Source organism: Schistocerca gregaria, chromosome 1, assembly GCF_023897955.1.
Source record: "Schistocerca gregaria isolate iqSchGreg1 chromosome 1, iqSchGreg1.2, whole genome shotgun sequence".
NCBI lineage: Eukaryota > Metazoa > Arthropoda > Insecta > Orthoptera > Acrididae > Schistocerca > Schistocerca gregaria.
The window spans coordinates 460,895,216-460,908,848 of NC_064920.1; the positions used below are offsets into that span (position 1 = coordinate 460,895,216).

Genomic DNA, 13,633 nt, shown 5'->3' on the forward strand with positions numbered 1-13,633 from the left:
ATCGTTTAAAAGCATTAATCAGCAATGATCCATGTCATCGTATTCGAGAACTGGCAAACGTTATGAACTGTGATCGTTTCACCATCGTGCGACATTTGCATACAAAGGTACTGCATGCTATAAGCCAAAATCACAAAAATCAGCGGTTGACCATATATGCTTCTCTTCCTGCTCGACATGAATTGGCTCATGGAAAAAGAAAGAAAAAATGGTTCAAATGGCTCTGAGCACAATGGGACTTAACATCTGGGGTCATCGCTCCCCTAGACTTAAAACTACTTAAACCTAACTAACCTAAGGACATCACACGCAGCTATGCCTGAGGCAGGATTCGAACCTGTGACCGCAGCAGCAGCACGGTTCCGGACTGAAGCGCCTAGAACCGCTCGGCCACAGCGGCCGCCTTCGCTCATGAACAATACCGACCTCTGCTATCCTCTATCGTTACTTGTGACGAGAAATAGTGTCTTTATGGTAACATAATAAGAAGCAAGGAATAATTGAGTCCAAACAGAGCAGCCACTCCCCGTACAAAGATCTGCGCGCATCTACAAAAGATAACGTTATGCATCCGGTGGAACATCGACGGTATGGTGTGCTACGAATTGCTTCCCCGAGGTGTAAAGCATCACTGCTGACATTACTGTCAACAACCCAGGCGTCGTGCATACGCAATCAAAGGACAACCATCAATTAGACTGCGTGAAGTAACGGTACACACTATACAGGGGTTGTGTCGGGAAGGGCCACCCACCTTATTCACGTGATCTTGCTCCCTCAGATTCTCACCTTTGCCGCTCTCTATCGAACTACCTTCAAGGAACTTCCTTTCCGGATGAAAATGCGCTCCGAAATGACTCCACGAGCTTTTCGCCTCAAAATTACGTGATTTCTACAGTCCCAAAATCTAAAAGCTACCACAGCGTTGGCAGGTTGTTGTAAATAGAGAAGGGGAATAATTATTGATTACTAAAATCTCTATTATGTGTTTCTTTTGTTTTTACTGAAGTTATGGTAAAGCGCTACATTATTGACATGTTTAATAGAGATTCTATCTACCACAGTTACGGTTTGATAGAGTACACTTATGGAAATGGAAGAGGATGTAGATGAAGATGAAATGGAAGATACGATACTGCATGAAGAGTTTGACAGAGCACTGAAAGACCTGAGTCGAAACAAGGCCCCGGGAGTAGACAACATTCCATTAGAACTACTGACAGCCTTGGGAGAGCCAGTCCTGACAAAACTCTACCAGCTGGTCAGCAAGATGTATGAGACAGGCGAAATAGCCTCAGACTTCAAGAAGAATATAATAATTCCAATTCCAAAGAGAGCAGGTGCTGACAGATGTGAAAATTACCGAACAATCAGCTTAATAAATCACGAATGCAAAATACTGACGCGAATTCTTTACAGGCGAATGGAAAAACTGGTAAAAGCCGACCTCGGGGAAGATCAGTTTGGATTCCGTAGAAATATTGGAACACCTAAGGCAATACTGACCCTACGACTTATCTTAGAAGCTAGGTTAAGGAAAGGCAAACCTACGTTTCTAGCATTTGCAGACTTAGAGAAAGGCTTTGACAATGTTGACTCGAATACTCTCTTTCAAATTCTAAATGTGGCAGGGATAAAATACAGGGAGCAAAAGGCTATTTACAATTTGTACAGAAACCAGATGGCAGTTATAAGAGTCGAAGGGCATGAAAGGGAAGCAGAGGTTGGGAAAGGAGTGAGACAGGGTTGTAGCCTCTCCCCGATGTTATTCAATCTGTATATTGAGCAAGCAGTAAAGGAAACAAAAGAAAAATTCGGAGTAGGTATTAAAATCCATGGAGAAGAAATAAAAATGTTGAGGTTCGCCGATGACATTGTAATTCTGTCAGGGACACCAAAGGAGATGGAAGAGCAGTTGAAGGAAATGGACAGTGTCTTGAATGGAGGATATAAGGTCAACATCAACAAAAGCAAAACGAGGATAATGGAATGTAGTCGAATTAAGTCGGGGGATGCTGAGGGAATTAGATTCAGAAATGAGACACTTAAAGTAGTAAAGGAGTTTTGCTATTTGGGGAGAAAAATAACTGATGATGGTCGAAGTAGAGAGGATATAAAATGTAGACTGGCAATGGCAAGGAAAGCGTTTCTGAAGAAGAGAAATTTGTTAACATCGAGTATAGGTTTAAGTGTCTGGGAGTCGTTTCTGAAAGTATTTGTATGGAGTGGAGCCATGTATGGAAGTGAAACATGGACGATAAATAGTTTGGACAAGACGAGAATAGAAGCTTATGAAATGTGGTGTTACAGAAGAATGCTGAAGATTAGATGGGTAGATCATACAACTAATGAGGAGGTATTGAATAGGATTGGGGAAAAGAGAAGTTTGTGGCACAACTTGACTAGAAGAAGGGATCTGTTGGTAGGACATGTTCTAAGGCATCAAGTGATCACCAATTTAGCATTGGAGGGCAGCGTGGATGGTAAAAATCGTAGAGGGAGACCAAGAGATGAATACACTAAGCAGATTCAGAAGGATGTAGGTTGCAGTAGGTACTGGGAGATGAAGAGGCCTGCACAGGATAGAGTAGCATGGAGAGCTGCATGAAAGCAGTCTCCGGACTGAAGACCACAACAACAACAGAGTACACTTAGAACAGTGAAGTAGATGACAGTCAGTTACGTAACGCTGGCTATCATCAAAAACAAATTACTGCCGGGTGAAGACGACCGAATTCTACCCATTCGGAACTAGTGAGCCGACGGCTCAACTTCACACTCTCTGTCGTCGATTTTGGCCAGAAAGTCGCTGTTGTAGGGGAGCGCTGTTTTACGAACGTACCTGTCGCATGAGGCGTGTGACGTGGTAGGGCGCTTCTCCAGCGGCGGGCGTGTCCCGCTGGGCGGCCAGCTCAAGCGCGCCGTGCAGCTCCCGCAGGCGGGGGTCCGCGTGGCGCGGGTCCCCGGGCTGCGTCTCGTGCAGCCGGCCCAGCAGCGGCAGCAGCCGCTCCAGCCGCCCAGCCTCCAGCCCGGTGGCGGCGCTCCTGGCATCACGGCGCCAAAACCACACTCTGACCCAGCTGCCTCGCAGTGCGTGTGCTATGTTGTAACTGTTCGTGTCAGTCCACCCAGTATAACCTACTCCCTGTTGGGAAATTTGAGACTGTATTTGTGTACCCCTTTGTTCAGGACAGGCATGTAGTTCAGAAATACCGCAGTGGCAGGCGCATGTGTCGGCAATGTAAACACTGCCACGAGAAGGTAGCTCGGAGACTCTGTGGCAAGCTGACACATGTATCCACCCAGTAAGTGCCATAGTGAGCAGAATGGATCGTGTATCTTACCATTTGTTAAAATAATGGTGGCTTATTCGGTAAATACCTTATTTTCTGTTTTATCATTTGACTGGACATAAGGGAAGTGCAGTGAGTCCTTTGGCACTATTCGCTCTTAAATTACGAGGCAGGAGTGGAAAACAATGCACTATTTTTTTCTTCTCTGGTATCGCAGTTGGAATGCTGAAGTTTCTCAACGATACAGTTTGAAGTGTGTGCTACAGATAATATTTTTCATGTGCAGCTCTATCGAGAGAAACCTGAACTACGAAACAAACATGGCGGGCTTGTTCCTGATGTCAACTTGTGAAGAGCAGCGAAGCGTAGTTCGTTATTCGACGTTCAAATGCCATAAATCGGGTGAAATTCACTGTGACATGGGTGGCGTTTACGAGGACGACAGTACGGATCGTAGCAATGTCTCCAGGTAGGAGACACCTTCCTGATATTCACGGTACACTCGTGAAATGGTCGTACTGGAAAATCCCGACTTCATCGCTACCCCGGAGATGCTGTGTCCCGTAGTTCGTGCGCCCACTATAACACCACGTTCAAACTCACTTAAACCTTGATAACCTGCCATTGTAGCAGTAGTAACCGATCTAACAACTGATCCAGACACTTGTTTTCTTACATAGGCATTGTCGACAGCAGCCCCATATTCGACCTGTTTGCAGGATATATGTACAGCTCTGAATACATTTTGGTCGTAAAAGTTCTATGGACGAGCCGTACACCAGCCGCTTTACGCCCTGTAGCTGTATTAGCAAAATAATGTATCAAAAGGTGATCCTGTGGTCGAATAACTAAGTGCAAACAAGTTTTGCTCCAGGTAGGCACACGCAAATGCACCTGCCAAGTTCCCGACGACAATGAATATCAACAAACAGGAAAACATCTGTAACAAACCTAGGCAATACAGCAGATTTAACTTTTAAGAACACACCACTTATTCAGCAAGGTCCAGACTACTACTCACTTGTAGCCCTACATCAGTTTTACACGTAAACAAAGTTAATTACTGAAGTACATCAGCAGCCCTTGAATTACCTAATGTGGCACGAAAGATGACAGAATCCCTACTAAGATCAAGCCACAACTTGCAGCCAGTATATAAGTTTCTTCGATGTCTGTAACCAATATCCGATAAGCGATCCGAAGTGTCTGCACATAATTAAACTCACACAACTCTGTCGCATTCTCTGATGGCAAAAATTAAGACTCCCTCCTTCTAGGCCAGCGACGCGAAGTGTTCTTCTCTCTCTTCCGTCCCTCTCGCTTTCAGGAGCACTTCTTTGACCAGCAGCGTCCACCAAAGTCATGACACTTCAGCCAGTGAGAGCTGGAGCAGCTCGCCTCCAAGTTATTCACATCGTACAAAACTTTGACATATATGCAAATGGACCATCATTATTACACTAACTATTCTGTAGAAAAAAATACATATTCTGATCGACAGGTTATGTCATGATGTGTCTTCTGACACCATCTCATATATATATACTCCTGGAAATTGAAATAAGAACACCGTGAATTCATTGTCCCAGGAAGGGGAAACTTTATTAACACATTCCTGGAGTCAGATACATCACAGAATCACACTGACAGAACCACAGGCACATAGACACAGGCAACAGAGCATGCACAATGTCGGCACTAGTACAGTGTATATCCACCTTTCGCAGCAATGCAGGCTGCTATTCTCCCATGGAGACGATCGTAGAGATGCTGGATGTAGTCCTGTGGAACGGCTTGCCATGCCATTTCCACCTGGCGCCTCAGTTGGACCAGCGTTCGTGCTGGACGTGCAGACTGCGTGAGACGACGCTTCATCCAGTCCCAAACATGCTCAATGGGGGACAGATCCGGAGATCTTGCTGGCCAGGGTAGTTGACTTACACCTTCTAGAGCACGTTGGGTGGCACGGGATACATGCGGACGTGCATTGTCCTGTTGGAACAGCAAGTTCCCTTGCCGGTCTAGGAATGGTAGAACGATGGGTTCGATGACGGTTTGGATGTACCGTGCACTATTCAGTGTCCCCTCGACGATCACCAGAGGTGTACGGCCAGTGTAGGAGATCGCTCCCCACACCATGATGCCGGGTGTTGGCCCTGTGCGCCTCGGTCGTATGCAGTCCTGATTGTGGCGCTCACCTGCACGGCGCCAAACACGCATACGACCATCATTGGCGCCGAGGCAGAAGCGACTCTCATCGCTGAAGACGACACGTCTCCATTCGTCCCTCCATTCACGCCTGTCGCGACACCACTGGAGGCGGGCTGCACGATGTTGGGGCGTGAGCGGGAGACGGCCTAACGGTGTGCGGGACCGTAGCCCAGCTTCATGGAGACGGTTGCGAATGGTCCTCGCCAATACCCCAGGAGCAACAGTGTCCCTAATTTGCTGGGAAGTGGCGGTGCGGTCCCCTACGGCACTGCGTAGGATCCTACGGTCTTGGCGTGCATCCGTGCGTCGCTGCGGTCCGGTCCCAGGTCGAGGGGCGCGTGCACCTTCCGCCGACCACTGGCGACTACATCGATGTACTGTGGAGACCTCACGCCCCACGTGTTGAGCAATTCGGCGGTACGTCCACCCGGCCTCCCGCATGCCCACTATACGCCCTCGCTCAAAGTCCGTCAACTGCACATACGGTTCACGTCCACGATGTCGCGGCATGCTACCAGTGTTAAAGACTGCGATGGAGCTCCGTATGCCACGGCAAACTGGCTGACACTGACGGCGGCGGTGCACAAATGCTGCGCAGATAGCGCCATTCGACGGCCAACACCGCGGTTCCTGGTGTGTCCGCTGTGCCGTGCGTGTGATCATTGCTTGTACAGCCCTCTCGCAGTGTCCGGAGCAAGTATGGTGGGTCTGACACACCGGTGTCAATGTGTTCTTTTTTCCATTTCCAGGAGTGTATATTCATTAATATCGACACGTTTGCGCTTCTTCTCATGTAAATTGCAATCAGCATTGGCCACAGATTAATAAATCAACTGACTAACAACTAGATATTGCTCCCTTTTAACAAATCATGTTTGGAGAACAGTCCGTTTCGACACCCATAGATATAAGGAGTTAATGTTATAGAATATGTAACAACAATTTAATATTTGTTGTTTGTGGCGATTATAGCTACTGTACAATGCCATTACCTGATGTATGGTTTAGTGTATTTCATAAAATTATTTGTCACTCTTTAAGTGTAATAATTTGTGGTAGATTGAATGGTTTGATTGTAAATATGTTTACGATCAGTTGGTATTTCTTTTATACGATGTATTGCTTTCTGTTGACTGACTTTGTGCTCTTGTGTACTGTAGGCGTCTTCCTGGTCTCATTTCGGGTTTTAAAGTGTGTGTTGTGCCTGTCGTTAGCTAGACGTACGTGCTACGTAGGGTCCAGCGACCTGCAGTCCAAAACGGCTCACCTGCGACCACCTATAGATGCCATGGTGGCAATACCCGGTCGCTCGCTAGCCCTAATCCTCTCAGTGACCACAGGTGCTCGCCGTACCTGGTCAGTGGAAACCAATTCCAAACTTCTGGCTTTCTGTTCATATTTACTAGGACTCAGAAGCCACTTAACTATTTGTTACGTTTCACTTCAGCCCCAGTATTCTCCCAAGAGTCGTCACGTTACAGTCTTCTATTGTCCTGTTCGCAATTACCGAATGGACACTATGCCTCGACGGCTCAACATTCTTAACTAGTTGTATGTTTAGCTCCAGTCGAGGATTTATACCTATGCTGCCTCTCTCCGCTCCAAGGTGTTAACGATATATTTATTTCATTTGCTGGTAGTTTGAGGAAGCAGATAACGACGGCCTCGATTAAGAATATTTATTGTTAGCAGATCACGGACTGTACTCATCTCAGACACTTATCAATACACTCAGATACATACGAGGACACCCATCGCCTCAACCCACATGACTTGACCGCAAACTAACTGCGATAGTAAGAGCTCGCACCAAGCAACAACAATTGACAGACTATCCCAAGGATTGTCAGGAGGCAGCGATTACCCTGGAATGTAGCCCTCGTCTAAACCGGTGGTAGCTATATTAACGTAACATACATTCTGCGATGAAGCATGACAATAAGCTGGCATTCGAATGTTACAAAGAGTGAGAAACATATCGAAATAGTAGGACATAGGATCATCACATATCCTTGGAACTAAAAAAAAAAAAAAAGTTTCCTGGAATTTTATGGCGACATATGGAGTTATCCACCGAGCTTGTCTGCAATATAGTAGGAAAACTTATACAGGGTATCTCTAAAAGAATATACGTATCACAAATTATTAGGTTGTCAAAATTATCGATCACTTTTCCACGGCTCCTCACTCCGCAGCAGAAATCATTTTTTTGTGTTCTCGATTTTGCGAAATGTAATTCCGGAAATGTAGTGCAAAGATGTTTCAGGCCGAGGTACCAAACTGATCCTCCGAATGGGTGGGACGTTCGAAGATACTATCGACAGTTTGCAGACACAGGAGTAGTGACCACCCTCATGTTTCCGACGAAAATGTTGCACGAATTCAAACCGCTTTCCATCTTAGTCCTACAAAATCGACTCCTCGACCCAGGCGGGAGTTACATCTGCCAACAACAACAATTTGGAGTGTTTTGATACGTCGGTTGGCTGCGAAGCAGTCTTTGGAACGCAATGCAGTGATTTTCCGTGGAACGCAATGCAGTGATTTTCCGTGGGATAGATTCGACAGGTCCTTGGTAGGATTCTGGAGGCATGTACCACCAGATGTCCATGCACGGCTCATGCGATTTTAATAAATTACGGAGGGTCTGCCTGCGTGCGAGGAGCTGGCGTCCGATATCATTGCAGATGTGTTCCACAGGGTTCAGATCAGGCGAATATGGTGCACAATACACAAAGATAGTTCACTATAATTCTCTTTAAGGAAGCGTGACACGATGACATCAACCGTTACCCCTCTAGATGAAGTCATCACCATTGAAGCGATGCAGGTGGGCCACAATAATGCTACTATAGTCCACGCCTGTCATGGTGTCTTTGATTACTTGCACCAGTACTATGGAAGCCCAGATTAATGTCCTCTGTAGCAAAACACTGCTTCCTCTGGTCTGCGTCCGTAGAGCGGTGCATTTTTTCGAACAGCCATTGGCCTGGATGACAGCGTGTCTGAACACGACTGTTGCCCTGATGTAACAGGAAATTTGATTCATCCGCCCAACAAACAAGTTTCCATTCATGCACGGTCCAACCTCGATGATCCCACGCCCACTACGATCATAATTCACGATGTCGTTGGGCCAAAATGAGAAAACGTAGGGGTCGGTTCGTGTGGAGCCCATGTTCAGCAGTGTCCACTGAACGGTGTGCTCCGAAACGCTTGAGCCTGCTCCAGCACTGTACTCTGCCGTCAGATCTGCACAGATCGACACGTATCCTCGACAGAGCGGGCTAGTCTCAAACCTCCACGTTCGCTAATGAGGCGTAGACGTCGAACACCCTGTTGCATACAAGTGGTTTCACCATCCCTCAACCGCTTTCCACAGACTCTCTCGATCTTAGAACGCGAAAACCAACCAGGTTCGTAGAGAAAGTAAATGAGGTCATTGAACGGGTAATTCAGTACGTAAAGGGAGAAGAAAATCTAATAGTCATGGGGACTGGACTGCGGTTGTAGGGGAAGGAGTAGAAGAAAAGGTTACAGGAGATAGTAGGAATGAGAAAGAGTAACTGATTTCTGCAATAAATTTCAGATGGCAATAGTGAATACACTGTTCAAAAACCACAAGACTAGGAGATGTACTTGAGAAAGGTCTGGAGATACAGGAAGATTTGAGCTAGATTACATCATGATCAGACAGAGATTGCGAAAACATATACTGGATTGGAAGATGTAACCATGGGCAGATAGAGACTCAGATCTCAGTTTGGTAATGATGAAGAGTAGGCTGAAGTCAGGAAGAAACAACGTGCAAAGAAGTGGAATATGGCACTAATAAGGAATGCAGAGATACGCTTGAAGTTCTCTGAGGCTATAGATACTCTGATAATGGATAGCTCAGTAGGCAGTTCAGTTGAAGAGGAATGAGCATCAGTAAAAAGGGCAATCACAGAAGCTGAAGAGAAAAACGTACAGGAAAGGAAACTGCGAAGAAACCATGCGTAACAGAAGATATATTTCAGTTGATCGACGAAAGAAGGAACTACAAAATGTTCAAGGAAATTCAGGAATACAGAAACACAAGTCACTTAGAATGAAATAAATAGGAAGTGCAGAGAAGCTAAGGCGAAATGGCTGCTGGAAAAATGTGAAGAAATCGAAAAAGAAAAGATTGGCTCTAAGCACTATGGGACTTAACATCTGAGGTCATCAGTCCCGTACACTTAGAGCTACATAAACGTAACTATCCTAAGGACATCGCACACACCCATACCTTAGGCAGGATTCGATCGTGCGACCGTAGCAGGCGCGCGGTTCCGGACTGAAGCGCCTAGAACCGCTCGACCACATCGGCCGGCAAAGAAAGGATTGTCGGAAGGACTGATTCACGATATAGAACAGTCAAAACAACATTTGGGAAAATTAAAAGCGACTGCGGTAACATTAAGAGTGCAGTGGGAATTCCACTGTTAAATGCAGCGAAAAGAGCGATGGGTGGAAAGAGTACAATGAGTGCGACTATGAGGGAGAGGACTTATCTGATGACAGAAGAACAAAGAGGAGTTGATAGGGAAGAGATATCCAATACTAGAGTCAGAGTTTAGAAGAGCCTTTAAAGACTTCAAATCAAATAAGGCAGAAGTGATAGATAACATTCCAACGGAATTTAAAAATCATTGGTAGAAGTGACAACAAAATGACTATTCACCTTGGTGTGTCAAATGTATGCGACATAACATCAGACTTTCGGAAAAGCATCATCGCAATTCCCAAGATTGTAAGAGCCGACAAGTGCGAGAATTATCACATATTCAACTTAACAGCTGATGCACCCAAGTTGCTTTCAAGGATAATATTGAGAAATAAAATATACGATGTGTTAGATGATGATCTGTTTGATTTTAGGAAAGATAAAGTCATCAGGGAGGCAGTTGTGACGTTGTGGTTGATAATGGAAGCAAGACTATAGAAAAATAACGACACGTTGATATCATTTGTCAATCTGGAAAAAGTGTTCGACAATGTAAACTCTTTTATGATATCCGAACTCTAGATTGCGGTTTATTGGTAAAATCATGAAGCGATGCAGTCCTTCAACAAAGGATATTGCTTACAATACTTAAGTTCATCCAGTCTTAGAGTATTGTTCGTCTATATGGTGCTGTTTCCTGCTGGGTCTAATATTCGTGATTGGTACGTTTAGCCATCGCGAGAGCGTTACAAATCTCATAGAAAGTTTAAAGTGGGACACACTTGCAGATAGACGACGCGCTAAACGGAAGGGGCTGCTCAGTACATTCCAGAATCCGATCTTCGCCGAAGATATAGAGCTCATATTATTACCGCCGGCTTTCAAATCGCGCAGTGATCACCATTCAAAGATAAGGGAAATTAGGGCTCGTACTGAGGCGTTCAGACAGTCGTTTTTCCTTGCACGATCCGCGAGTGGAACAGAGGGGGGAAATATGACTTTGGCGCGAATAGTACCCTCCGCCACACACCGCTTGGTTGCTGATGGGATATATACGTCGATGTATACGTAGATGAATTTCTGAGAAAAATAGCGTTAAGCTACATGGAAAGGCGGGTAACGTTCAATATGTACAAGAAGCAAGAGGGCACAATAAGAGTGGAAGACTGAGAATGAAGTGTACGGACTAAAAAGGATATAAGTCAGGAATATAGTCTTTCGCCCCTGTTGTTCAATCTACACGTCGAAGAAGCAATGACGGAAGTAAAAGAAAGCTTCAAAAGTGGGCTAAAAATTCAAAGCGAAAAAATTTCAATGTTAATATTCGCTAATGTCAGTGCTATCCACGGTGAAAATGAAGAAGCGTTACAGGATCTGTTGAATGGAATGAACATACTAGTGAGTACAGAATAGGTATTGAGAGTAAACAGAAGAAAGACGAAAGTAATGAGAGATAGCAGAGATGATAACAGCGAGAATCTTAACATCAGAACTGCGTATTACGAAGCAGATGAAGTTAAGGAATCCTGCCACATAAGCAGCAAAATAAGCCATGATGGATGGAACAAGGAGAACATGAAAAGGAAACTAGCACTGGCAAAAACTGCACTCCTGGCCAAGAGAAGCCTATTACTATCAAACATAGGCCAAATCTGAGGAAGATAATTCTGAGATTGTACGCTTGAAACACAGCACTGCATGCTGCTGAAACCAGGACGGTGGGAAAAATGGAACAGAAGAGAATCAAAACATTTGAGTGTGATGTTACAGACGAATGTTGAAAGTTAGATGGACTGATAAGGTAGGGAATAAGGAGGTTCGCCACAGAATCGCCGAGGAAATGAATATATGTAAGACTCTGACAAGAAGAAGGGGCACGATGATAGACACTGTTAAGAACTCAGGGAAATAACATCTATGGTACTAGACGGAGCTGTAGAGAGTAAAAACTGTAGAGGACAGAGATTGGGACACATCCAGCAAATAACTGAGGACGTAGGTTGCTAGTGTTACTCTGAGATAAAAAGTTTGCACAGGGGCACAATTCGTGGCAGATCTCATCAAACCAGTCAGAAGAATCACGAATCAAAAAAAGGGGGAGGGGGTGGAGGCGAGAGCATTTGCGGTACTCACATATTGGCAGCCATTGCGATAACGGCAGCCCGGCTAATCCTGTTGATGTTGCACACGGCGAGCGCGGGGAAGGGGACGCTCCAGATGGGGTGCGTGGTGGACTCGACGGTGGTGGCGGTCGGCGTGTCCTGGTAGTCGCGGTACACGGCCAGGATGTAGCGGGCGCACCACACGCCCGCCGCCACTTGCACGACCGCCCATACGAGCCTGCAACGCGCAGGTGAAAGCAATGCTGTTTAAAGTATCAACTGGCAGACCTGTAGGTTGACAACTGTCCTTAGGTCCTCAGAAGTTGAGTCGCATAGTACGACACATTACACACGTACACCGTCTGTCCAAGAAGTTGCGACATTGATTTTATTCCTGGCGGAAAGCGACATCAGATGTCAGCAACAGTAACTATGGAGGAAGCTTCAACTAACAACTCCAAATAGCTCCTGGACTTAATCTTAAGCAAACCATGCGAAAAATTGAGTTACCTCCAGGAGACATTTCGCTAATACCGTGTAACGCCATAACTGGTCTTGATAGTGGCCCCTGTTCTCTGAGGACGTGGGTTTAAAGCTTCTCTAGGTAAACCATAATCCAACGGAAGACACTCATTGATGATTAGCTCCTGGAGAGCTACTAAACTAGGGACTGCTGACTGATACCTTTCACCTTCTGCCCCAAATAGGCCGGTCGGAGTGGCCGAGCGGTTCTAGGCGCTACAGTCTGGAACCGCGCGACCGTCACAGGTTCGAATCCTGCCTCGGGCATGGATGTGTATGATGTCGTTAGGTTAGTTAGATTTAAGCAGTTCTAAGTTCTAGGGGACTGATGACCTCAGCGGTTAAGTGCCATTTTGTCCCAAATAGTCTTATATATTTTTACGAAATTCAGATCGGCTGATTTAGTGGCCCAGTCGAGCTGCAATTGGGAGCTTCAATGTGCGTCAAATCAGGGACGTACTCATGTAGAATTGTGAACATGCCTTGGAACACTTTTCGTATACTGACCTGGCTCACCCATTCACGTCAGCGTGAATATGAACCAGGGCACTTATCTCAACTTTATCGGTGGCAATGTCTTGCCCTTTCTTCTACATTTTTATGATGTCACTGCTGTAGTGACATCATAAAAATGTAGAAGAAAGGGCAAGACATTGCCGCCGATAAAGTTGAGATAAGTGCCCTGGTTCATGTTCACGCTGACGTGAATGGGTGGGCCAGGTCAGTATACGAAAACGCTCCCAAAAAATTCCAGAATCGTCTGCCGCCTGAACTGCACACTACACAAACTTTTCGTTAAACGCCTCATTGGAATGTCGGACCACTGGACGCCTTGCTTTATTTCAGAAGAGCTAAAAACCACGACTCAACGGACAGCATTACACACCACAGTCAGTTACTGACAAAGTTACTAACAATTTTCTGTGTTGTTTGGCCCACTGAATACGTGCAGCTTTGCGCGTCGCGTTGAGCAATGGCTTTCTGAGAGATAATCGAATCCAAATGTCCTTCGCTTACACTACCTTCACACTTTCAGC

At 45.7% G+C, this 13,633-nt stretch overlaps 1 protein-coding gene across 1 annotated transcript in view; it reads right to left on the minus strand.

Moving 5' to 3' along the window:
- Positions 1-2,830: 2,830 nt before the first annotated feature.
- Positions 2,831-13,633, minus strand: part of LOC126353926 (uncharacterized) — a 72,982-nt gene continuing 62,179 nt past the window's right edge. Inside the window, exons 3-4 of the mRNA XM_050003225.1 lie at positions 12,106-12,312; positions 2,831-3,044 (exon numbers count right to left, since the gene is read on the minus strand). Coding sequence (XP_049859182.1) covers positions 2,831-3,044; positions 12,106-12,312 — 421 coding nt within the window. The remainder of the gene's footprint in view (positions 3,045-12,105; positions 12,313-13,633) is intronic.